Source organism: Asterias rubens, chromosome 5, assembly GCF_902459465.1.
Source record: "Asterias rubens chromosome 5, eAstRub1.3, whole genome shotgun sequence".
NCBI classification, from domain to species: domain Eukaryota; kingdom Metazoa; phylum Echinodermata; class Asteroidea; order Forcipulatida; family Asteriidae; genus Asterias; species Asterias rubens.
Window position 1 is genome coordinate 16,237,122 of NC_047066.1, and position 25,120 is coordinate 16,262,241.

Below are 25,120 nucleotides of genomic sequence, written 5' to 3' on the forward strand. Positions count from 1 at the left end.
GTATTGTAAGAAATAGGGTAGATGGCCTTAGCTTTCGATCCGAACCGGACCTTCATCAGAGGCATAAAATAACTAAAAATACATATCCATTAGAACTCAGTATTATTATTATTACTTAATATCCACCAGGTCTTGATTGTGAAGAAGGCAAGGTGTATGATGAATGTGCTACAGCTTGCCCACCAACATGTGTTGACAGAAATAGTGCTGCCACATGCACGGAACCCTGCCTGGAAGGTTGCCGATGCCCGAATGGGACTTTCTTGGACGGGGGACGCTGTATTGAAGAATCGCAGTGCGGTTGTCTGCTGGAAGATGGGATTTATATACAGGTAAGAGGAAGCCAAATATATATTTTGGGTGTCATAGCCGCGTGGCTAAAGAGCACCGTCCTCAATCACTGGTGTTTCTGTTCAGCAGAGCATTGGCACTTAACCATTATTGCTATGTCCTTTGGATGGTACGTCAATGCACATAAAAAGAACCCAGTGCACTTCTCGTCAAGAGAAGGGGTTTGCCCAAGTGTTCCGTGTTTGATAGGCAGTATACTGCTATGTGAAGGAACAGGTCTAATAATCCAAAAATGTGGCTCAACAAACCTTGCAGGAAAATTACTGAATATTTGAGCCCCATGAGTCTCTGAGTGAGGGATATGAGCGCTACATGTATATCATGTTTATAAGAAGCCATTATTATGGTATGTCATGGGGATAGTTTGTAAAAGAGGTACATCAGTCATTGATTTTAATCACAATTTTAACTGATGTTTTTAAGACTGGAGAAACTTGGCTGGCTACCGACTGTTCCCAAAAGTGCGTCTGTAGTGGAGGCCAACTACAGTGTCAAGACTACGGGTGCGATGAGTTTGCGAGATGCATCCCCAAGAATGGTGTCAGGGATTGCTACTGCATTGACGGGTTCACAGGAGACGGTCAAAACTGTTCAAGAGGTGAGTATGAAATGCTTCATTCTTGAATACGCAAGTTAACTTATTCAGAGCATGTTGGAAACAACATTTTATCCTTCAATGTTTAAAGATTCAATAAAATTTTACTCAGTTCAACATTCACATTTATTTTTCGTACTAAATAATACAATCTATTTATGGAAAGTAACTTTGAATGAAAACATAACATATGTACTAATTTTAAAAATTGTATAAAGACAAATCTAGTGAGTGACAACTAGGAACATGTGACAAGCACCTCTATAAGGTTGGCTTACCACAAACATTATCAACAAATACCTGCCCCTTAAAAAAAAGTGTGTTTAGGCAGAACAGACAACCAAAATCACCAAAAGGGGCAACAGCAAGGTTCACACTTCACTAGAGGAAAATCATTTCAACAATACCTCCTAAAATGTTAATCTTAATCCAAACCCCTTTTGACAGCAATGACTCTCAGTTTTGTAAATATAATAAATTTAAAAACAAAAATTATATATTCCTTCATCAATATCTTCTGTAGCTCCTGGTGTGTGTACTGCATGGGGAGATCCACACTACATCACTTTCGATGGTCGCAAGTATCATTTCCAAGGGGTGTGTGACTACACTCTGGTCAGAGATTGTAAACACTCCACAGAGCCTTCTTTCCATGTGACTGTAACCAATGTGAAGAGGTTACCGTCTGACAGAGTTTCCCGCACTCAGGAGGTGGTAGTGAAACTCGGGAATGTAACGTACGCCTTACGTCAGAAGAAGGAGGTTCGTGTTGATGGTGTTACCGTGATGCTGCCTCTCGTGCGTGCTGATGGTGTCAACATCAGGCTGAGCGGTACTGATGTGGTAAGAAATTTTGTTTCCTATGCTGTCTTCATTATAGCCTTGATCAAGGCGCTACAGCCAGCCGCGATCTGCAAAATCCCAGTCCCCATCACTGAATTTCGCCAGCGCACCCCCATGCATAACACAGTGCATATAATAAGTGTACAAAACAGCGTATGTACACATACGTACTGTAAATCCACATGTACCATCTGTATACGGTACACGTATGGTACATGAGTACTTTCTAAGTAGCGCCTTGGTGGTTTTGTATCTGCCAAAATTTAGGGCGGAGCTCATTATGCTAATGTTTACTAACAACCTGTTCTCATTGGTTGTTGGTTGACCAATAAAATCTCGCTGCGATGTCAATCACAACATTCTGCAAGCACTCGCACATGTGCTCGTCGGTGTAATTGTAAACAAGCCGTGGCTGTTGTAAAAAATGGCAATGGCGGCGGGCGAGGGAGAAATCCCTTCTAGTAAAACAAAGTTGTTTACTGTAAGTCACTGGAAATCAATGGTGTATAATTTGCAACACAACTACAGAAACTTTCAACAAAATAAAAACAACCGCGTGTAATGCATCAATCATGGGTTTAGAAATAGAAGGAAGAAAATTAGACCATACAGTGTGTGAAATGTGTTTGAGAAAGGTTCAACAAGTATCCAGGTGTAATGGGTTTCCTGCAAGATGGCTACTTGGTCAGAATTCTTAGATGTTGGGCATATGACAGTACAACACACCCCATCCCCTTGAAGAACAAACACAGACCAGATGAGATAAGAAACCCAGCTGTTTGTTGTAGACATATTATTCATTACGTTTCTCATGGTAAATCAAAGTTGGGGGATCGAAAATATGTGTTGGTCGAAAACATACCAGATGGTAGAAGATGGCGTGTGGCTGAACAACAGCTACAAGTAAAGATCAACTTCATAAACAAACTCTTGCCATACTACTAGTACTACACTACAATGTTACACTTATAGTACAGCAGCTTCCAAGTCAGGGACAAATCTACCAGCTACGTTGTAGTTCTGATGCTACATGTAGTCCTCGTGTTATAATGAAACACAAGACAACGGCCCCAGGAACCCTCCTCTCCTTACATCATAGCTAAAAAAGCTGCTATAAAAAGCATGTGTACAGTACATGTCCATACAGCTAGCGTACAGCGTACACACATACGTGTACACACATGGACATGGCATGATTGCTAGCAGTAATACATCATTCTCAATTGCGCCTGTTATTGGCCAACGTTTAGAATGACAAGCCCACATCATGCATGCCATTTTATTTCCGATAAAATGTTACAAACCCATCAAGGCTGTTGTTTGAGCCACGTGTACGAGGTTGAAAGTACAAAGACACGACCGTACTCACGACTACGCTATAGTGTTCTCGCTGTACAATGTACTGCACAAACAATGTATACTTTGTTCGTGTATACACTGCGTGCAGTTCTTGTTGCCGAATCGTGCCGCGCACCGGGCCGGGGCACACTACGCAACAGCCTTGAATCAAGGCTATCTTCATTAAAGAACCTGTAAACCATTACATGGTGCTATGTAAAAGGAGTAGGTCTCAAAATTAAAAATGTAGTCCCACATACCTTGCAGGAAAAAACTGCCTCGTGCGTCACTGAGTGACGCATGCACGCTACATGTATATAAGAAGCCACTGAAAAGCTTCATTTAATAAAACATCATTTTTATCTGGCAACTCACACCTGTTACATCCATGTTATTCCCTTTCTGAACAGTGGACTTAATTGGATCATGCACAAACCAGACTGAATGCTGTCTCAGCCCAAGGCAGATTTAGTACCCATCTTTTAAGTTTAATGACCCAAGTAATTCAATGTCAACGAACCCACTCAAATGTTTGATACCTTCTGATGAGTACTTTCTGACTAGTGATTTTAGCCTGGGGCCAATAAACTATAGACCGTATAAGCTAGCGTTTTTTTCATTTTTAAAAACAAAGCCATGAAATTGGCCCGGATAAATCCATTTTTACATAATTAATGTTAAATTTTGCATCTGCAGATATTGACGACCAGTTTCCAGCTTTCCGTCCAGTGGGATGGCAAAACTGCGGTTGAAGTTATCGTTCCTTACCAGTATTGGAACAACACCTGTGGTCTGTGCGGAACGTTTGACGGTGACAGCCAGAATGACTTTACTCTTCCCAATGGCTTGCTGGTAAGAACACTTTCTCAATCTGTACAATAATAATGATAAAAATAATTTATAACATTTCTTGTGCATCCTCTCCATCCGCGGAAGTTCAAAGGTGCGAAAAAGCAATAACATTTCATGAAAAAAAAAACCAGAAAACTGTAAACAATAACAATTATGTCAAAACACATGCAAAGCAGCCACCCCCCTCCCCTCAAAAAAATAAATAAATAAATAAAAAATCCTACTAACTCCATACGCATGCTTTTGACTTTTTAAACGGAACTTTATTGCTTCAAAACGATTTAAAACAGTATACACAATAATTGAGCTGTTCCATTGAATTATCAACAAACACATATACAAGAAACCAACCGAAAATTGGCACAGTCGCAGAAATAAACTTGTATTAAATATGTAGGTGATTTTGTCCTTTACAATGGTGAAAATGGCGTTGTTTATGTTCCACTTATTTTGGAAAGTGGGCAAATTGTTCTGAGACTTGCAAAACATAAATTCAGACATTACCTTGTACACGATAAGACTCGCCAGATAACAAAGGGATCAGAGAAATTTGACTTTTGATCTAACCAATAAACAACAAGTTTGAAAATAACAATGAAGTAGTTGGAGAGACGGATGACCTTGCGTGGGCGACCTTTGAAATTTTCGACGAGGGTCCAGTAAATGGTGAAGTCCAGCGTTTGGTTAGGCCTTTGCAGTAGACTATGGAGAAGGTTGGGAGATGACTGTATTGACCCATTTCACCTGGCGTCATCAGCAGAAAAATCTTGAATGCGCCATACTGGTGGGCAACTTCACTGTGCGTTTTTATATTAACTCTATGCTGCGTTTGAGAAACTCGCAGAATGGCTTTCGTCCAAACAGAACCACAACTGGGCAAATCCTTGCCCTGAGGCGAATACTGGAAGGAGTCAGGGACAAGAACATGTCGTGTGTCATCACCTTCATAGACTTCAAGAAAGCTTTTGACACAGTACACCGAGGCAAACTCATTGAGATCCTCCGAGCATATGGTGTTCCAGAGAAGGTAGTCATGGCAATCACTGCAAGCTACAACAAGACGTGGGCTAAGGTGGTCACCCCAGATGGTACCACAGACCTCTTTGAAATCACGGCTGGAGTAAACAAGAAAAGTCCTGGGAAAAAACATGAATACTGTAGCACCAATTATGTTGGTAAACCAACTTTTTTGTTTACATATTTGGTGACCAGGTGACAATCTTCTCGTTAAAAACAAGTGCACATTAATCTGCTAAGAGAGATATCAACAATTGTCCTTCTCTTTGAAGACTTAGACTATTTCTAAGTGTCATTTGGTTGAATTGCATCTTTCATTTCATTTGCAGGCTGAGAATAAGAATGATTTTGGAAGTAGCTGGGCAGTCAATCCAGACCTGTGTGATCCAGACATAGTTGATCCAGGTCCATGTGAAGAAGGATCAGATACTTACCGTCAGGCCAACGACTTGTGTTATCCACTCCTTGATGAATCTGGTACGTTCATATAAGAAACCCCTCTATACTGAATCTGTGACCTAGTTCACCTAGGGTCATCATCACCCTTGAGAAAAGTCAGCTACATGTAGGGTCAACATTAAGGCCATTAACAATGTTTGCATTTATACTACAGGTCATTTTTAACAGTCATGACAGTGTGTCTTGGCAGAGCAGACAAGAACAAGCTCAGGTGTTTGTGATTAGCAGAGTATTGTTTTGATTCTCAGTCTTGACACTTGTGTCCTTAAGCGCGCACTTAGCCAGTTATACTGTGTCCTTCAGATGGGACCTAAAGCCCTATGTCCCATGTGTTGTGTAGTGCACATAAAATAATTCAGTTCACTTTTCGTAAAGAGAAGGGAATTTTGCAACGGTTTTTCTTCTTTGATTGGCAACATATTGCGCACCATCACCATGTGAACTATTACTTGGTGCTAATGAAGGATTACTTAGCTCCACAAACCTTGCCTGAGAAAAGACTGGATGCTTTGACATGCTGCTTCGGTTGTGACAAAGCGCTTTATAAGAACCTAGCATTATTATTGTTTTAGGAAGTGACTAAAAGAGTCCGTTTGGTTTAAAGCAGTATAGTCTGCTCGTCTTCAGTTTCTCATGAAAAATCTGTTTGATAATTCCATACTTTCATAATTCATTTTGATGGATGCAAATGACTTTGATACCCCCTTTCAGGTGCTCTGGCTTCTTGTCATGACTTTATTGACCCAACACAATTCCATGAGGGCTGCCTATTTGACCTTTGTGCCACATTACCCGCGGACGACCTCCTTTGTGATAGTCTCCAGAGCTATGCCCAGAGGTGCCGACAGGCAGGTGGCATTCCTGGAGAATGGAGAGAGGAAGTACCACAGTGCCGTGAGTAAACAGTAAACAGAAACCGCCCCAATAGCCCCCTCTATGGGTGCGTTCGATAAGCTACCCCGGTCTGCCCCCGGTATGTTCGAATAGCTTTGACAGTATTCCAGGGGCTCACCCAGGTCAGCCACAAGTGCCCTGCTTGTATAATTTCATTTTGGAGTAGTGTGGTTTTATAGGCGATATCTCAAAAACGCTACCACTATTTGAAATGAAATTTTCGAAGGTTATTTTTATTGTAAATATGTACATTTGTCGTGGATTAAAATAATCAAACAGTTCCAAAAACCAAACATTTAACTTTTAGGAAATGGCATTATGTTTTGCAGTTGCTTGATTTATTGCAATTATCAGTTTATAAATGGTTCATGGGTACTTTGCAATATGGTACAGCAATTGTTATTTTTTTTTTTTTTTTTTGTAACTTCAGAGCCTCAGTGAAAGTGAAAACTAAATTTTTAACTCTTTGTTTCTTTATGTGAATAAGAAATGAGGATATTGCCGGGATTCGATTATCATGGTGGGGGGGATTTCGGTGGGATCCTGAGGAATTACATGTATGGTGGAATCGCGGTGGAATCCCCTGGGAATCCCGGTGGAATCCCGGTGGAATCCCGGTGGAGTCCTGGTGGAATCCCAGTGGAATCCCAGTGGAAAACCCGGTGGAATCCCGATGGAATCCCGGCGGAATCCCAATGGAAACCCGGCTGGATCCTGGTGGAATCTAAGTGGAATCCCAGTGGAATTCTGGTGGAATCCCGGTGGAATCCCATTAGAACCCCAGTGAAATCCTGATGGAATCCCGGTGGAATCCCAGTGGAATCCCGGTGGAATCCCAGATGGAATCCCAGTGGAATTCTGGTGGAATCCTGGTGGAATTCTGGTAGAATCCCGGTGGAATCTCGGTGGAATCCCACCGGAACTCCGGTCGAATCCCGGTCAAATCCCTGCGGGGTCACAGGTCAAATCCAGGCAGAATCCTGGTATATTAATCTCGGTTTCATTTTCTATGGGGTAGCTTTGAATAATTCACTTCCTTATCAATTTTGTTTGTGTTGAATGATTATTCCACCATATGTTTCTTTTGTAATTGTTTTATAACATGAACATTATTTTTTCTGACTTGTTCTCAAACTCGTAGCTTATTATTAAAGTTTTTGATTTGTTATCCGATTTTAGAACTGAATTGTCAGAGTGAGTTGCTTTATGACTCATGCGGTACATCTTGTCCTGCTACCTGCCTGGAACCAGAAGGATCTGATAATTGTGCAGATGATTGTATTGAAACCTGCCGCTGTCCAGAAGGTCTGCTTCTTGAAGGAGATCACTGCATCCAAGCTTCTGAATGTGGCTGCTTCTTAGAGGATGGATCATACCTGGAAGTTAGTTTGAGATTCATTTCCATTTTAAGACAAGGATGACAGTTCAAGTGTCTTTAGTGATAAACCTTGACGGGTACAGGGAATCAGAATTTGGAGTTGATGGGGGAACAAGTTTTGACCTTATTGTGTTGATTATTTAAGCACCTGACTCTTGAAATTACTTCGTATTGGGTAAAACATAATTTGTTGTAATCATGATAACAACAAATATTGTGATGACTTCTGCTGAAAAGTAGGAATCCAACTGCCTCAAGCCAGAAGGCATGCCATTCATTCAGGTCTAGTAGGAATCAAACTGCCTCAAGCCAGAAGGCATGCCATTCATTCAGGTCTAGTAGGAATCAAACTGCCTCAAGCCAGAAGGCATGCCATTCATTCAGGTCTAGTAGGAATCAAACTGCCTCAAGCCAGAAGGCATGCCATTCATTCAGGTCTAGTAGGAATCAAACTGCCTCAAGCCAGAAGGCATGCCATTCATTCAGGTCTAGTAGGAATCAAACTGCCTCAAGCCAGAAGGCATGCCATTCATTCAGGTCTAGTAGGAATCCAACTGCCTCAAGCCAGAAGGCATGCCATTCATTCAGGTCTAGTAGGAATCAAACTGCCTCAAGCCAGAAGGCATGCCATTCATTCAGGTCTAGTAGGAATCCAACTGCCTCAAGCCAGAAGGCATGCCATTCATTCAGGTCTAGTAGGAATCCAACTGCCTCAAGCCAGAAGGCATGCCATTCATTCAGGTCTAGTAGGAATCCAACTGCCTCAAGCCAGAAGGCATGCCATTCATTCAGGTCTAGTAGGAATCCAACTGCCTCAAGCCAGAAGGCATGCCATTCATTCAGGTCTAGTAGGAATCAAACTGCCTCAAGCCAGAAGGCATGCCATTCATTCAGGTCTAGTAGGAATCCAACTGCCTCAAGCCAGAAGGCATGCCATTCATTCAGGTCTAGTAGGAATCCAACTGCCTCAAGCCAGAAGGCATGCCATTCATTCAGGTCTAGTAGGAATCAAACTGCCTCAAGCCAGAAGGCATGCCATTCATTCAGGTCTAGTGGCATTTTGTTTAACTGGCAAAGGTCAAAGGGTCAAATAACATCCAAGTTAATATGATAAGGGATTTTTTTTTCACGACACTCGGGGCAGGTTATGACTAACAGTACTTAACTCACATGGGTAATGAGTAAAACAAGAATATCATCCCTGATGCACATTTTGAATCGTTTTAAACTGATTTACTTATTGGTTCATTTAAAAAACCAAGTAATTTTTTATCTATCACTGTTGACAACCGACAACTTGTGTGTTTTTTACTGATCACAGCATTGCCCAAGAAGTATGTGTTTAGTGACAATAATGATTGTTTTATTCTTTTCAATTAGAATGATGGAGTTTGGGTGTCTCATGACTGCTCTTTGAAATGTGTTTGTGGTGAAGCTGGAGATGTGATATGTACAAGTATGGAATGTCACGAGTCTGCACGATGTGCCATCAAGAACGGTGTTAGGGACTGTTACTGTAAGAGAGGTTTTACTGGAGATGGACTCAACTGCCAAGCAGGTAATAAATGAACATGTTACAACCTAAACTAAATCCTGTAACTAATTTGTCACAGTTTGTTTCTATTCAGTCTTAATATGAAAAATGCTCCACACTGATTTAATATGTCTTCCTGTCTGAATACAGCTCCTGGTGTATGTACTGCATGGGGAGATCCACATTATGTCACTTTTGACGGTCTGAAGTATGACTTCCAAGGAGATTGTGATTACACTCTTGTCAGAGATTGCAGAAACACTTCAGCTCTTGCATCCTTCCATGTGATGGCTAAGAATGTCAAAAACAAGCCTTCTGAACGTGTATCCTACACTCAAGAAGTTAGATTGGAGTTTGGAGGCACTTTGTATTCTCTACTAAGGGATGGAGAGGTTCGAATCAACGGTGTGACTGTAACATTACCCTCCATGCGTCTTGATGGAGTCCATATCTACAATTCTGGTCGCAATGTGGTAAGACTTGTTGTTCAAGTTTAGTTGAAAGTGAAATATATTCAATATTTCTTTGGTAAAGTCACATGTAAGATCAATTTGGCTTTTTGAAATGAGTGTTGATAACTTGTTTGGTATTGCTTTGTTTCAGATTTTAACAACTGACTTCCAGTTGGAGATTGTTTGGAATAAAAATACAGACGTCATGGTGACAGTTCCTCAAGCCTACTGGAACAGAACTTGTGGTCTTTGTGGAACATTCAACGGAGACAAGCATGATGATTTTATTCTACCAGATGGATCCCAGGTTAGTGACTTAATATAAAAATAGTTTTCATCTCTGTATTGTTCCTATTTGTTTGGAAACCTAGATTAAACAGACTTGTTTCAATTATTTTCTTTTAACCCAACTTTAATTATCATTATAGAGTGATGATCTACTTCGATTTGGAAACAGCTGGGTTTTGGATGAAGACCAATGTGATCCTACAATAGAGATGCCAGATCCGTGCGATGAGGGCACAGAACCATACCGACAGGCTACTGATCTGTGCTTTGTAGTCATCGATCAAAACGGTTTGTCAATTCATTATGAACATCCTCATTTTGATAAAAGCCAAATTGAAACAAGTGTCATGAATAACTTAAGAGGTTTTTGAAAGTCGCTGAACAAAGCTTTTGTATTGGTTTTGTTTCTTTAGGTCCATTTGCATCATGCCATGATTTTGTTGATCCTGTTGCGTATCATGAATCTTGTGTGTATGATCTTTGTGCTACACTTCCTGAAGATGACGTGATCTGTTCCAGTCTTCAGACTTACGCAGATGTTTGCCGTCTTGCTGGAAGTATGGTTGATGACTGGAGAGCAGTTAGAACGCAATGTGGTATGTTGAGGCGGTTTTTATAATAAGTTGTTTTCTTTTCTTGAAACAGCTTCCCTCTAGTATGTAGTGTTATTTTGACAAATTCTCAACAGAACGACTTTTCCCAATGTAGTTCAGATTAATTCTAGAATATCAAGACCACATTCAATGTGAGAGCAATTAAAAATATGCACTTTGAACAAACAACCTGTTTTGATGTTTTTTCGGCAATCACTTTCCTGAGATTGAATATCGTTTTAAAGTAGTTTTATTGCAACCTTTCTCCATTTTATTTGTGAATATTAGAACTGAATTGTCGGAGTGAGTTGGTTTATGACTCATGTGGTACATCTTGTCCTGCTACCTGCCTGGAACCAGAAGGATCTGATAATTGTGCAGATGATTGTATTGAAACCTGCCGCTGTCCAGAAGGTCTGCTTCTTGAAGGAGATCACTGCATCCAACCTTCTGAATGTGGCTGCTTCTTAGAGGATGGATCATACCTGGAAGTTAGTTTGAGATTCATTTCCATTTTTAGACAAGGATGACGGTTGAATTGTGTTTTAATTTTAGATTAATCAAACATTCAAATCAGTTTCTAGATTGGAGTGGAGAGCTTGCAGTTTGTGGTTAAAATTTGATCCCGATTTTCTCATTAACATCTACATGTATTACACTGGATTTTCTCGTAGCATCGCTCTTAATTCTTACACGATTTCTACAATCATAACTTCAATTTGTGATCAGACATTTCCTGCTGAAGAGTGTTTATTTTACTATTATGATGGTTTGATTCTTTTCACTATTAGAATGATGGAGTTTGGGTGTCTCATGACTGCTCTTTGAAATGTGTTTGTGGTGAAGCTGGAGATGTGATATGTACAAGTATGGAATGTCACGAGTCTGCACAATGTGCCATCAAGAACGGTGTTAGGGACTGTTACTGTAAGAGAGGTTTTATTGGAGATGGACTCAACTGCCAAGCAGGTAATAAATGAACATGTTACAAAATAAACTAAATCCTGTAACTAATTTGTCACAGTTTGTTTCTATTCAGTCTTAATATGAAAAATGCTCCACACTGATTTAATATGTCTTCCTGTCTGAATACAGCTCCTGGTGTATGTACTGCATGGGGAGATCCACATTATGTCACTTTTGACGGTCTGAAGTATGACTTCCAAGGAGATTGTGATTACACTCTTGTCAGAGATTGCACAAACACTTCAGCTCTTGCATCCTTCCATGTGATGGCTAAGAATGTCAAAAACAAGCCTTCTGAACGTGTATCCTACACTCAAGAAGTTAGATTGGAGTTTGGAGGCACTTTGTATTCTCTACTAAGGGATGGAGAGGTTCGAATCAACGGTGTGACTGTAACATTACCCTCCATGCGTCTTGATGGAGTCCATATCTACAATTCTGGTCGCAATGTGGTAAGACTTGTTGTTCAAGTTTAGTTGAAAGTGAAATATATTCAATATTTCTTTGGTAAAGTCACATGTAAGATCAATTTGGCTTTTTGAAATGAGTGTTGATAACTTGTTTGATATTGCTTTGTTTCAGATTTTAACAACTGACTTCCAGTTGGAGATTGTTTGGAATAAAAAGACAGACGTCATGGTGACAGTTCCTCAAGCCTACTGGAACAGAACTTGTGGTCTTTGTGGAACATTCAACGGAGACAAGCATGATGATTTTATTCTACCAGATGGATCCCAGGTTAGTGACTAAATAAAGAAATAGTTTTCATATCTGGATTGGCCTTATTTGTTTATAAAACCTAATGTACATTAAACAGACTTCTTTCCTTTCTTTTATTTTAACTCAAACTCATTTATCATTATAGAGTGATGATCTACTTCGATTTGGAAACAGCTGGGTTTTGGATGAAGACCAATGTGATCCTACAATAGAGATGCCAGATCCGTGCGATGAGGGCACAGAACCATACCGACAGGCTACTGATCTGTGCTTTGTACTCATCGATCAAAACGGTTTGTCAATTCATATTGAACATTCTCAATTTGAAAAGCCAAATTGAAACGAGTGTAATGAAATACTCAAGAGGTTTTTGAAAGTGTCTGAACAAAGCTTTTGTATTGATTTTGTTTCTTTAGGTCCATTTGCATCATGCCATGATTTTGTTGATCCTGTTGCGTATCATGAATCTTGTGTGTATGATCTTTGTGCTACACTTCCTGAAGATGGCGTGATCTGTTCCAGTCTTGAGACTTATGCAGATGTTTGCCGTCTTGCTGGAAGTATGGTTGGTGACTGGAGAGCAGTTAGAAAGCAATGTGGTATGTTAAGGCATTTTTTAAAAGTTTGTTTTCTTTTCTTGATATACATGTAAACTGCGCCAATAAAGTATCTAAACACTTACAAATGGTCAGATATATCGGAACCTGAAACAGTATGCCAAAAATAATTATTCATTTCGAGTCACTGTTAATTTCTGCACATTTTGACACATCTTGTGTTGCGCTACGATGTTGTTTGGTGGATTTACGGGCACTTGAGTGGCTTAAGGTCAAACTTCAAAAGTTGCAAAATCCCCTATTCAAGCTAAATCGTTGTATTGTGATGAGTAAGATCAGCGTTTCTTTTGCCCGCCTTTTATAAATGATTTTTTTTGGTCGCGTTTTGGATAAATCGGTTGCGATGAACATCAGCAATAATTGTCAGTAACCAAGCAAAGGGGTCAAAGATGGGAGGCATACAACAATGGTAAGCAAAGAAAGGTGTTTCAAGATAACAGGAAAGATGGCTCAAACGACCAAACAGGAAAGAGGACGGACCATTGGTTTGATAGAAGCCGGTACGTCGATGCGAGCTGCAGCTCATCAGGTGAAAACATCAGCAGCGACGGTCAGTAAATGGTGGAATCGCTACCAAGCTCAGGGAAATGTGGACGACCTGCCAAGGACTGGTCGTCCGAGGGTGACTTCTGCAGCAGAAGAAGAAAGTGAACAAAGCCATAAAGCCTGACACCACTCTCGAGGGGTTTGCGACGCATCCTGATCAGGAAATGGCAGGGGATTGACCAGGGACAGATCAGAGGTCTCATTGAGAGTATGAGAAGACGACTCCTTGCCGTTCAGGACAATGATGGAGGACACACCAAGAATGGAGGATAGGATAACAGCAGTTTTAAAGTTAAAGATACGGCAATTAATTCCATGGTCATGTAAACGAAACGAGTTTGTGTCTTTTGTCTTGATTTTGTCTGAGTGTGACGCTTATGTGAGTTCCCTTTTGGAATTGGGGTGAATAGGGGCTTTTGCAACTTTTGAAATTCGACCTTAAGCCACTCAAGTGTCCATAAATCCACCAAACAACATCGTAGCGCAACACAAGATGTGTCAAAACGTGCAGAAATTAACGGTGAATAGAAACGAACAATTACATTTTTGTATACTATTTCAGGTTCCGATAAATCTGACCATTTGTAAGTGTTTAGATACTTTATTGGCGCAGTTTAGCTTCCTCCTAGTATGTAGTTGTTTTTTCTTTTCATTCTCAACAGAACAACTTTGTCCAAAGTAGTTCAGATTAATTCTAGAATGATCCAGACGACATTCAATGCAAGAGCGATGGAAACTATGCTCTGTGAACAAATAACACTTTTATAGGATCTGAGGCATTGCATGGTGAGGTATCAAAAGTCTCCCGAACACCCGAGCAATCTACTCGCGGTAGTAGAATAAAGCAAGACAGTTCTCCAAGAACAAACTCTACCTGGCAAGTAGATACACACATGGTGTTACCGCAAACCAAGTATATATAAACAACAAGTTGCTATATCTTTGGTGAATCACGTTCCATCGTTTTAAAGTAGTTTTATTACAACCTACTCCATTTTATTTGTGAATGTAGATTTGAATTGTCGGAGTGAGTTGGTTTATGACTCATGTGGTACATCTTGTCCTGCTACCTGCTTGGAACCTGAAGGATCTGATAATTGTGCAGATGATTGTATTGAAACCTGCCGCTGTCCAGAAGGTCTGCTTCTTGAAGGAGATCACTGCATCCAACCTTCTGAATGTGGCTGCTTCTTAGAGGATGGATCATACCTGGAAGTTAGTTTGAGATTCATTTCCATTTTTAGACAAGGATGACGGTTGAATTGTGTTTTATTTTTAGATTAATCAAACATTCAAATTAGTTTCTAGAGTGGAGTGGAGAACTTGCAGTTTGTGGTTAAAATTTGATCCCGATTTTCTCATTAACATCTACATGTATTACACTGGATTTTCTCGTAGCATCGCTCTTAATTCTTACACGATTTCTACAATCATAACTTCAATTTGTGATCAGACATTTCCTGCTGAAGAGTGTTTATTTTACTATTATGATGGTTTGGTTCTTTTCACTATTAGAATGATGGAGTTTGGGTGTCTCATGACTGCTCTTTGAAATGTGTTTGTGGTGAAGCTGGAGATGTGATATGTACAAGTATGGAATGTCACGAGTCTGCACAATGTGCCATCAAGAACGGTGTTAGGGACTGTTACTGTAAGAGAGGTTTTATTGGAGATGGACTCAACTGCCAAGCAGGTAATAAATGAACATGTTACAACCTAAACTAAATCCTGTAACTAATTTGTCACAGTTTGTTTCTATTCAGTCTTAATATGTAAAATGCTCCACACTGATTTAATATGTCTTCCTGTCTGAATACAGCTCCTGGTGTATGTACTGCATGGGGAGATCCACATTATGTCACTTTTGACGGTCTGAAGTATGACTTCCAAGGAGATTGTGATTACACTCTTGTCAGAGATTGCAGAAACACTTCAGCTCTTGCATCCTTCCATGTGATGGCTAAGAATGTCAAAAACAAGCCTTCTGAACGTGTATCCTACACTCAAGAAGTTAGATTGGAGTTTGGAGGCACTTTGTTTTCTCTACTAAGGGATGGAGAGGTGCGAATCAACGGTGTGACTGTAACATTACCCTCCATGCGTCTTGATGGAGTCCATATCTACAATTCTGGTCGCAATGTGGTAAGACTTGTTGTTCAAGTTTTGTTGAAAGTGTTACATTTATAATAATTCTTTTGTTTAAAGTCACCTTAGAAGATCATTATGGCTTTTTGAAATGTGTGTTGATAACTTGTTTGGTATTGCTTTGTTTCAGATTTTAACAACTAACTTCCAGTTGGAGATTGTTTGGAATAAAAAGACAGACGTCATGGTGACAGTTCCTCAAGCCTACTGGAACAGAACTTGTGGTCTTTGTGGAACATTCAACGGAGACAAGCATGATGATTTTATTCTACCAGATGGATCCCTGGTTAGTGACTAAATAAAGAAATAGTTTTCATATCTGGATTGGCCTTATTTGTTTATAAAACCTAATGTACATTAAACAGACTTCTTTCCTTTCTTTTATTTTAACTCAAACTCATTTATCATTATAGAGTGATGATCTACTTCGATTTGGAAACAGCTGGGTTTTGGATGAAGACCAATGTGATCCTACAATAGAGATGCCAGATCCGTGCGATGAGGGCACAGAACCATACCGACAGGCTACTGATCTGTGCTTTGTACTCATCGATCAAAACGGTTTGTCAATTCATATTGAACATTCTCAATTTGAAAAGCCAAATTGAAACGAGTGTAATGAAATACTCAAGAGGTTTTTGAAAGTGTCTGAACAAAGCTTTTGTATTGATTTTGTTTCTTTAGGTCCATTTGCATCATGCCATGATTTTGTTGATCCTGTTGCGTATCATGAATCTTGTGTGTATGATCTTTGTGCTACACTTCCTGAAGATGGCGTGATCTGTTCCAGTCTTGAGACTTATGCAGATGTTTGCCGTCTTGCTGGAAGTATGGTTGGTGACTGGAGAGCAGTTAGAAAGCAATGTGGTATGTTAAGGCATTTTTTAAAAGTTTGTTTTCTTTTCTTGATATACATGTAAACTGCGCCAATAAAGTATCTAAACACTTACAAATGGTCAGATATATCGGAACCTGAAACAGTATGCCAAAAATAATTATTCATTTCGAGTCACTGTTAATTTCTGCACATTTTGACACATCTTGTGTTGCGCTACGATGTTGTTTGGTGGATTTACGGGCACTTGAGTGGCTTAAGGTCGAACTTCAAAAGTTGCAAAATCCCCTATTCAAGCTAAATCGTTGTATTGTGATGAGTAAGATCAGCGTTTCTTTTGCCCGCCTTTTATAAATGATTTTTTTTGGTCGCGTTTTGGATAAATCGGTTGCGATGAACATCAGCAATAATTGTCAGTAACCAAGCAAAGGGGTCAAAGATGGGAGGCATACAACAATGGTAAGCAAAGAAAGGTGTTTCAAGATAACAGGAAAGATGGCTCAAACGACCAAACAGGAAAGAGGACGGACCATTGGTTTGATAGAAGCCGGTACGTCGATGCGAGCTGCAGCTCATCAGGTGAAAACATCAGCAGCGACGGTCAGTAAATGGTGGAATCGCTACCAAGCTCAGGGAAATGTGGACGACCTGCCAAGGACTGGTCGTCCGAGGGTGACTTCTGCAGCAGAAGAAGAAAGTGAACAAAGCCATAAAGCCTGACACCACTCTCGAGGGGTTTGCGACGCATCCTGATCAGGAAATGGCAGGGGATTGACCAGGGACAGATCAGAGGTCTCATTGAGAGTATGAGAAGACGACTCCTTGCCGTTCAGGACAATGATGGAGGACACACCAAGAATGGAGGATAGGATAACAGCAGTTTTAAAGTTAAAGATACGGCAATTAATTCCATGGTCATGTAAACGAAACGAGTTTGTGTCTTTTGTCTTGATTTTGTCTGAGTGTGACGCTTATGTGAGTTCCCTTTTGGAATTGGGGTGAATAGGGGCTTTTGCAACTTTTGAAATTCGACCTTAAGCCACTCAAGTGTCCATAAATCCACCAAACAACATCGTAGCGCAACACAAGATGTGTCAAAACGTGCAGAAATTAACGGTGAATAGAAACGAACAATTACATTTTTGTATACTATTTCAGGTTCCGATAAATCTGACCATTTGTAAGTGTTTAGATACTTTATTGGCGCAGTTTAGCTTCCTCCTAGTATGTAGTTGTTTTTTCTTTTCATTCTCAACAGAACAACTTTGTCCAAAGTAGTTCAGATTAATTCTAGAATGATCCAGACGACATTCAATGCAAGAGCGATGGAAACTATGCTCTGTGAACAAATAACACTTTTATAGGATCTGAGGCATTGCATGGTGAGGTATCAAAAGTCTCCCGAACACCCGAGCAATCTACTCGCGGTAGTAGAATAAAGCAAGACAGTTCTCCAAGAACAAACTCTACCTGGCAAGTAGATACACACATGGTGTTACCGCAAACCAAGTATATATAAACAACAAGTTGCTATATCTTTGGTGAATCACGTTCCATCGTTTTAAAGTAGTTTTATTACAACCTACTCCATTTTATTTGTGAATGTAGATTTGAATTGTCGGAGTGAGTTGGTTTATGACTCATGTGGTACATCTTGTCCTGCTACCTGCTTGGAACCTGAAGGATCTGATAATTGTGCAGATGATTGTATTGAAACCTGCCGCTGTCCAGAAGGTCTGCTTCTTGAAGGAGATCACTGCATCCAACCTTCTGAATGTGGCTGCTTCTTAGAGGATGGATCATACCTGGAAGTTAGTTTGAGATTCATTTCCATTTTTAGACAAGGATGACGGTTGAATTGTGTTTTATTTTTAGATTAATCAAACATTCAAATTAGTTTCTAGAGTGGAGTGGAGAACTTGCAGTTTGTGGTTAAAATTTGATCCCGATTTTCTCATTAACATCTACATGTATTACACTGGATTTTCTCGTAGCATCGCTCTTAATTCTTACACGATTTCTACAATCATAACTTCAATTTGTGATCAGACATTTCCTGCTGAAGAGTGTTTATTTTACTATTATGATGGTTTGGTTCTTTTCACTATTAGAATGATGGAGTTTGGGTGTCTCATGACTGCTCTTTGAAATGTGTTTGTGGTGAAGCTGGAGATGTGATATGTACAAGTATGGAATGTCACGAGTCTGCACAATGTGCCATCAAGAACGGTGTTAGGGACTGTTACTGTAAGAGAGGTTTTACTGGAGATGGACTCAACTGCCAAGCAGGTAATAAATGAACATGTTACAACCTAAACTAAATCCTGTAACTAATTTGTCACAGTTTGTTTCTATTCAGTCTTAATATGAAAAATGCTCCACACTGATTTAATATGTCTTCCTGTCTGAATACAGCTCCTGGTGTATGTACTGCATGGGGAGATCCACATTATGTCACTTTTGACGGTCTGAAGTATGACTTCCAAGGAGATTGTGATTACACTCTTGTCAGAGATTGCAGAAACACTTCAGCTCTTGCATCCTTCCATGTGATGGCTAAGAATGTCAAAAACAAGCCTTCTGAACGTGTATCCTACACTCAAGAAGTTAGATTGGAGTTTGGAGGCACTTTGTTTTCTCTACTAAGGGATGGAGAGGTGCGAATCAACGGTGTGACTGTAACATTACCCTCCATGCGTCTTGATGGAGTCCATATCTACAATTCTGGTCGCAATGTGGTAAGACTTGTTGTTCAAGTTTTGTTGAAAGTGTTACATTTATAATAATTCTTTTGTTTAAAGTCACCTTAGAAGATCATTATGGCTTTTTGAAATGTGTGTTGATAACTTGTTTGGTATTGCTTTGTTTCAGATTTTAACAACTAACTTCCAGTTGGAGATTGTTTGGAATAAAAAGACAGACGTCATGGTGACAGTTCCTCAAGCCTACTGGAACAGAACTTGTGGTCTTTGTGGAACATTCAACGGAGACAAGCATGATGATTTTATTCTACCAGATGGATCCCTGGTTAGTGACTAAATAAAGAAATAGTTTTCATATCTGGATTGGCCTTATTTGTTTATAAAACCTAATGTACATTAAACAGACTTCTTTCCTTTCTTTTATTTTAACTCAAACTCATTTATCATTATAGAGTGATGATCTACTTCGATTTGGAAACAGCTGGGTTTTGGATGAAGACCAATGTGATCCTACAATAGAGATGCCAGATCCGTGCGATGAGGGCACAGAACCATACCGACAGGCTACTGATCTGTGCTTTGTACTCATCGATCAAAACGGTTTGTCAATTCATATTGAACATTCTCAATTTGAAAAGCCAAATTGAAACGAGTGTAATGAAATACTCAAGAGGTTTTTGAAAGTGTCTGAACAAAGCTTTTGTATTGGTTTTGTTTCTTTAGGTCCATTTGCATCATGCCATGATTTTGTTGATCCTGTTGCGTATCATGAATCTTGTGTGTATGATCTTTGTGCTACACTTCCTGAAGATGGCGTGATCTGTTCCAGTCTTGAGACTTATGCAGATGTTTGCCGTCTTGCTGGAAGTATGGTTGGTGACTGGAGAGCAGTTAGAAAGCAATGTGGTATGTTAAGGCATTTTTTAAAAGTTTGTTTTCTTTTCTTGATATACATGTAAACTGCGCCAATAAAGTATCTAAACACTTACAAATGGTCAGATATATCGGAACCTGAAACAGTATGCCAAAAATAATTATTCATTTCGAGTCACCGTTAATTTCTGCACATTTTGACACATCTTGTGTTGCGCTACGATGTTGTTTGGTGGATTTACGGGCACTTGAGTGGCTTAAGGTCGAATTTCAAAAGTTGCAAAATCCCCTATTCAAGCTAAATCGTTGTATTGTGACGAGTAAGATCGGCGTTTCTTTTGCCCGCCTTTTATAAATGATTTTTTTTGGTCGCGTTTTGGATAAATCGGTTGTGATGAACATCAGCAATAATTGTCAGTAACCAAGCAAAGGGGTCAAAGATGGGAGGCATACAACAATGGTAAGCAAAGAAAGGTGTTTCAAGATAACAGGAAAGATGGCTCAAAAGACCAAACAGGAAAGAGGACGGACCGTTGGTTTGATAGAAGCCGGTACGTCGATGCGAGCTGCAGCTCATCAGGTGAAAACATCAGCAGCGACGGTCAGTAAATGGTGGAATCGCTACCAAGCTCAGGGAAATGTGGACGACCTGCCAAGGAGTGGCCGTCCGAGGGTGACTTCTGCAGCAGAAGAAGAAAGTGAACTCTCGCGGGGTTTGCGACGCATCCTGATCAGGAAATGGCAGGGGATTGACCAGGGACAGATCAGAGGTCTCATTGAGAGTATGAGAAGACGACTCCTTGCCGTTCAGGACAATGATGGAGGACACACCAAGAATGGAGGATAGGATAACAGCAGTTTTAAAGTTAAAGATACGGCAATTAATTCCATGGTCATGTAAACGAAACGAGTTTGTGTCTTTTGTCTTGATTTTGTCTGAGTGTGACGCTTATGTGAGTTCCCTTTTGGAATTGGGGTGAATAGGGGCTTTTGCAACTTTTGAAATTCGACCTTAAGCCACTCAAGTGTCCATAAATCCACCAAACAACATCGTAGCGCAACACAAGATGTGTCAAAACGTGCAGAAATTAACGGTGAATAGAAACGAACAATTACATTTTTGTATACTATTTCAGGTTCCGATAAATCTGACCATTTGTAAGTGTTTAGATACTTTATTGGCGCAGTTTAGCTTCCTCCTAGTATGTAGTTGTTTTTTCTTTTCATTCTCAACAGAACAACTTTGTCCAAAGTAGTTCAGATTAATTCTAGAATGATCCAGACGACATTCAATGCAAGAGCGATGGAAACTATGCTCTGTGAACAAATAACACTTTTATAGGATCTGAGGCATTGCATGGTGAGGTATCAAAAGTCTCCCGAACACCCGAGCAATCTACTCGCGGTAGTAGAATAAAGCAAGACAGTTCTCCAAGAACAAACTCTACCTGGCAAGTAGATACACACATGGTGTTACCGCAAACCAAGTCATATAAACAACAAGTTGCTATATCTTTGGTGAATCACGTTCCATCGTTTTAAAGTAGTTTTATTACAACCTACTCCATTTTATTTGTGAATGTAGATTTGAATTGTCGGAGTGAGTTGGTTTATGACTCATGTGGTACATCTTGTCCTGCTACCTGCTTGGAACCTGAAGGATCTGATAATTGTGCAGATGATTGTATTGAAACCTGCCGCTGTCCAGAAGGTCTGCTTCTTGAAGGAGATCACTGCATCCAACCTTCTGAATGTGGCTGCTTCTTAGAGGATGGATCATACCTGGAAGTTAGTTTGAGATTCATTTCCATTTTTAGACAAGGATGACGGTTGAATTGTGTTTTATTTTTAGATTAATCAAACATTCAAATTAGTTTCTAGAGTGGAGTGGAGAACTTGCAGTTTGTGGTTAAAATTTGATCCCGATTTTCTCATTAACATCTACATGTATTACACTGGATTTTCTCGTAGCATCGCTCTTAATTCTTACACGATTTCTACAATCATAACTTCAATTTGTGATCAGACATTTCCTGCTGAAGAGTGTTTATTTTACTATTATGATGGTTTGGTTCTTTTCACTATTAGAATGATGGAGTTTGGGTGTCTCATGACTGCTCTTTGAAATGTGTTTGTGGTGAAGCTGGAGATGTGATATGTACAAGTATGGAATGTCACGAGTCTGCACAATGTGCCATCAAGAACGGTGTTAGGGACTGTTACTGTAAGAGAGGTTTTATTGGAGATGGACTCAACTGCCAAGCAGGTAATAAATGAACATGTTACAACCTAAACTAAATCCTGTAACTAATTTGTCACAGTTTGTTTCTATTCAGTCTTAATATGAAAAATGCTCCACACTGATTTAATATGTCTTCCTGTCTGAATACAGCTCCTGGTGTATGTACTGCATGGGGAGATCCACATTATGTCACTTTTGACGGTCTGAAGTATGACTTCCAAGGAGATTGTGATTACACTCTTGTCAGAGATTGCACAAACACTTCAGCTCTTGCATCCTTCCATGTGATGGCTAAGAATGTCAAAAACAAGCCTTCTGAACGTGTATCCTACACTCAAGAAGTTAGATTGGAGTTTGGAGGCACTTTGTATTCTCTACTAAGGGATGGAGAGGTTCGAATCAACGGTGTGACTGTAACATTACCCTCCATGCGTCTTGATGGAGTCCATATCTACAATTCTGGTCGCAATGTGGTAAGACTTGTTGTTCCAAGTTTAATTGAAAGTTAAATATTTACAATATTTCTTTGGTTAAAAAGCCCTTTTTAATGAAAGATCATTTTGGCTTTTTGAAATTTGTCCTGATACCTTGTTTGATATTGCTTTGTTTCAGATTTTAACAACTGACTTCCAGTTGGAGATTGTTTGGAATAAAAAGACAGACGTCATGGTGACAGTTCCTCAAGCCTACTGGAACAGAACTTGTGGTCTTTGTGGAACATTCAACGGAGACAAGCATGATGATTTTATTCTACCAGATGGATCCCAGGTCAGTGACTAAATATAGAAATAGTTTTCATATCTGGATTGGCCTTATTTGTTTATAAAACCTAATGTACATTAAACAGACTTCTTTCCTTTCTTTTATTTTAACTCAAACTCATTTATCATTATAGAGTGATGATCCACTTCAATTTGGAAACAGCTGGGTCTTGGATGAAGACCAATGTGATCCTACAATAGAGATGCCAGATCCGTGCAAGGAGGGCACAGAACCATTCCGACAGGCTACTGATCTGTGCTTTGTACTCATCGATCAAAACGGTTTGTCAATTCATATCAAACATTCTCATTTTTATAAAAGCCAAAATGAAACGAGTGTCATGAAATACTCGAGAGGTTTTTGAAATGTCTGAACAAAGCTTTTGTATTGATTTTGTTTCTTTTTACAATGTAGGTCCATTTGCATCATGCCATGATTTTGTTGATCCTGTTGCGTATCATGAATCTTGTGTATATGATCTTTGTGCTACACTTCCTGACGATGATGTGATCTGTTCCAGTCTTGAGACTTATGCAGATGTTTGCCGTCTTGCTGGAAGTATGGTTGATGATTGGAGAGCAGTTAGAATGCAATGTGGTATGTTGAGGCGGTTTTTAAAAATGTTGTTTTCTTTTCTTGAAGAAGCTTCTTTTTTGTAGTGATTTTATTTAACTAACTCTCAACAGAATGACTTTGTCCAAAGTTGTTCCGATTAATTCTAGAATGATCCAGACCACATTCAATGTAATAGCGATGGAAACTATGCTCTGTGAACAAATAACCTCTTGTGATGGTGTTTTTTTTTCAATCACTTTCCTGGGATTGAATATCATTTTAAAGTAGTTTTATTACAAACTTTCTCCATTTTATTTGTGAATGTAGATTTGAATTGTCGGAGTGAGTTGGTTTATGACTCATGTGGTACATCTTGTCCTGCTACCTGCCTGGAACCAGAAGGATCTGATAATTGTGCAGATGATTGTATTGAAACCTGCCGCTGTCCAGAAGGTCTGCTTCTTGAAGGAGATCACTGCATCCAACCTTCTGAATGTGGCTGCTTCTTAGAGGATGGATCATACCTGGAAGTTAGTTTGAGATTCAATTCCATTTTTAGACAAGGATGACGGTTGAATTGTCTTTTATTTTTAATTTTGACAAACATTCAAACCAGTTTTTGGAGTTGAGTGGAGAGCTTGCAATTTGTGGTTAAAATGTGATCCCGATTTTGTCATTAATATCTATGACTAGAGATTTTCTTTTTGCATTACTCTTAATTTGTACCCAGTCGCTACAATCATAACTTCAATTGGTGATCAGACATTTCCTGCAGTAGAGTGTTTGTTTTACTATTATGATAGTTTCACTCTTTTCAATTAGAATGATGGAGTTTGGGTGTCTCCTGACTGCTCTTTGAAATGTGTTTGTGGTGAAGCTGGAGATGTGATATGTACAAGTATGGAATGTCACGAGTCTGCACAATGTGCCATCAAGAACGGTGTTAGGGACTGTTACTGTAAGAGAGGTTTTATTGGAGATGGACTCAACTGCCAAGCAGGTAATAAATGAACATGTTACAACCTAAACTAAATCCTGTAACTAATTTGTCACAGTTTGTTTGTATTCAGTCTTAATATGAAAAATGCTCCACACTGATTTAATATGTCTTCCTGTCTGAATACAGCTCCTGGTGTATGTACTGCATGGGGAGATCCACATTATGTCACTTTTGACGGTCTGAAGTACGACTTCCAAGGAGATTGTGATTACACTCTTGTCAGAGATTGCAGAAACACTTCAGCTCTTGCATCCTTCCATGTGATGGCTAAGAATGTCAAAAACAAGCCTTCTGAACGTGTATCCTACACTCAAGAAGTTAGATTGGAGTTTGGAGGCACTTTGTATTCTCTACTAAGGGATGGAGAGGTTCGAATCAACGGTGTGACTGTAACATTACCCTCCATGCGTCTTGATGGAGTCCATATCTACAATTCTGGTCGCAATGTGGTAAGACTTGTTGTTCCAAGTTTAACTGAAAGTTAAATATTTACAATATTACTTTGGTTAAAAAGCCCTTTAATAAAAGATCATTTTGGCTTTTTGAAATTTGTCCTGATACCT

General features: G+C 39.6%; 1 protein-coding gene across 1 annotated transcript in view; it reads left to right on the forward strand.

Annotated features, from left to right (window-relative positions):
* LOC117290455 (IgGFc-binding protein-like) overlaps positions 1-25,120 on the forward strand; it is an 88,440-nt gene that overhangs the window by 8,472 nt on the left and 54,848 nt on the right. Inside the window, exons 8-47 of the mRNA XM_033771871.1 lie at positions 130-332; positions 775-949; positions 1,470-1,789; positions 3,824-3,979; positions 4,824-5,099; positions 5,326-5,473; positions 6,167-6,349; positions 7,529-7,731; positions 9,108-9,285; positions 9,412-9,734; positions 9,865-10,020; positions 10,142-10,289; positions 10,415-10,597; positions 10,883-11,085; positions 11,386-11,563; positions 11,690-12,012; positions 12,143-12,298; positions 12,426-12,573; positions 12,697-12,879; positions 14,456-14,658; positions 14,959-15,136; positions 15,263-15,585; positions 15,719-15,874; positions 16,002-16,149; positions 16,273-16,455; positions 18,032-18,234; positions 18,535-18,712; positions 18,839-19,161; positions 19,295-19,450; positions 19,578-19,725; positions 19,849-20,031; positions 21,584-21,786; positions 22,087-22,264; positions 22,391-22,713; positions 22,853-23,008; positions 23,136-23,283; positions 23,417-23,599; positions 23,885-24,087; positions 24,380-24,557; positions 24,684-25,006. Of these exons, the coding sequence (XP_033627762.1) occupies positions 130-332; positions 775-949; positions 1,470-1,789; positions 3,824-3,979; positions 4,824-5,099; positions 5,326-5,473; positions 6,167-6,349; positions 7,529-7,731; positions 9,108-9,285; positions 9,412-9,734; positions 9,865-10,020; positions 10,142-10,289; positions 10,415-10,597; positions 10,883-11,085; positions 11,386-11,563; positions 11,690-12,012; positions 12,143-12,298; positions 12,426-12,573; positions 12,697-12,879; positions 14,456-14,658; positions 14,959-15,136; positions 15,263-15,585; positions 15,719-15,874; positions 16,002-16,149; positions 16,273-16,455; positions 18,032-18,234; positions 18,535-18,712; positions 18,839-19,161; positions 19,295-19,450; positions 19,578-19,725; positions 19,849-20,031; positions 21,584-21,786; positions 22,087-22,264; positions 22,391-22,713; positions 22,853-23,008; positions 23,136-23,283; positions 23,417-23,599; positions 23,885-24,087; positions 24,380-24,557; positions 24,684-25,006 (8,120 nt within the window). The remainder of the gene's footprint in view (positions 1-129; positions 333-774; positions 950-1,469; positions 1,790-3,823; positions 3,980-4,823; positions 5,100-5,325; positions 5,474-6,166; positions 6,350-7,528; positions 7,732-9,107; positions 9,286-9,411; positions 9,735-9,864; positions 10,021-10,141; positions 10,290-10,414; positions 10,598-10,882; positions 11,086-11,385; positions 11,564-11,689; positions 12,013-12,142; positions 12,299-12,425; positions 12,574-12,696; positions 12,880-14,455; positions 14,659-14,958; positions 15,137-15,262; positions 15,586-15,718; positions 15,875-16,001; positions 16,150-16,272; positions 16,456-18,031; positions 18,235-18,534; positions 18,713-18,838; positions 19,162-19,294; positions 19,451-19,577; positions 19,726-19,848; positions 20,032-21,583; positions 21,787-22,086; positions 22,265-22,390; positions 22,714-22,852; positions 23,009-23,135; positions 23,284-23,416; positions 23,600-23,884; positions 24,088-24,379; positions 24,558-24,683; positions 25,007-25,120) is intronic.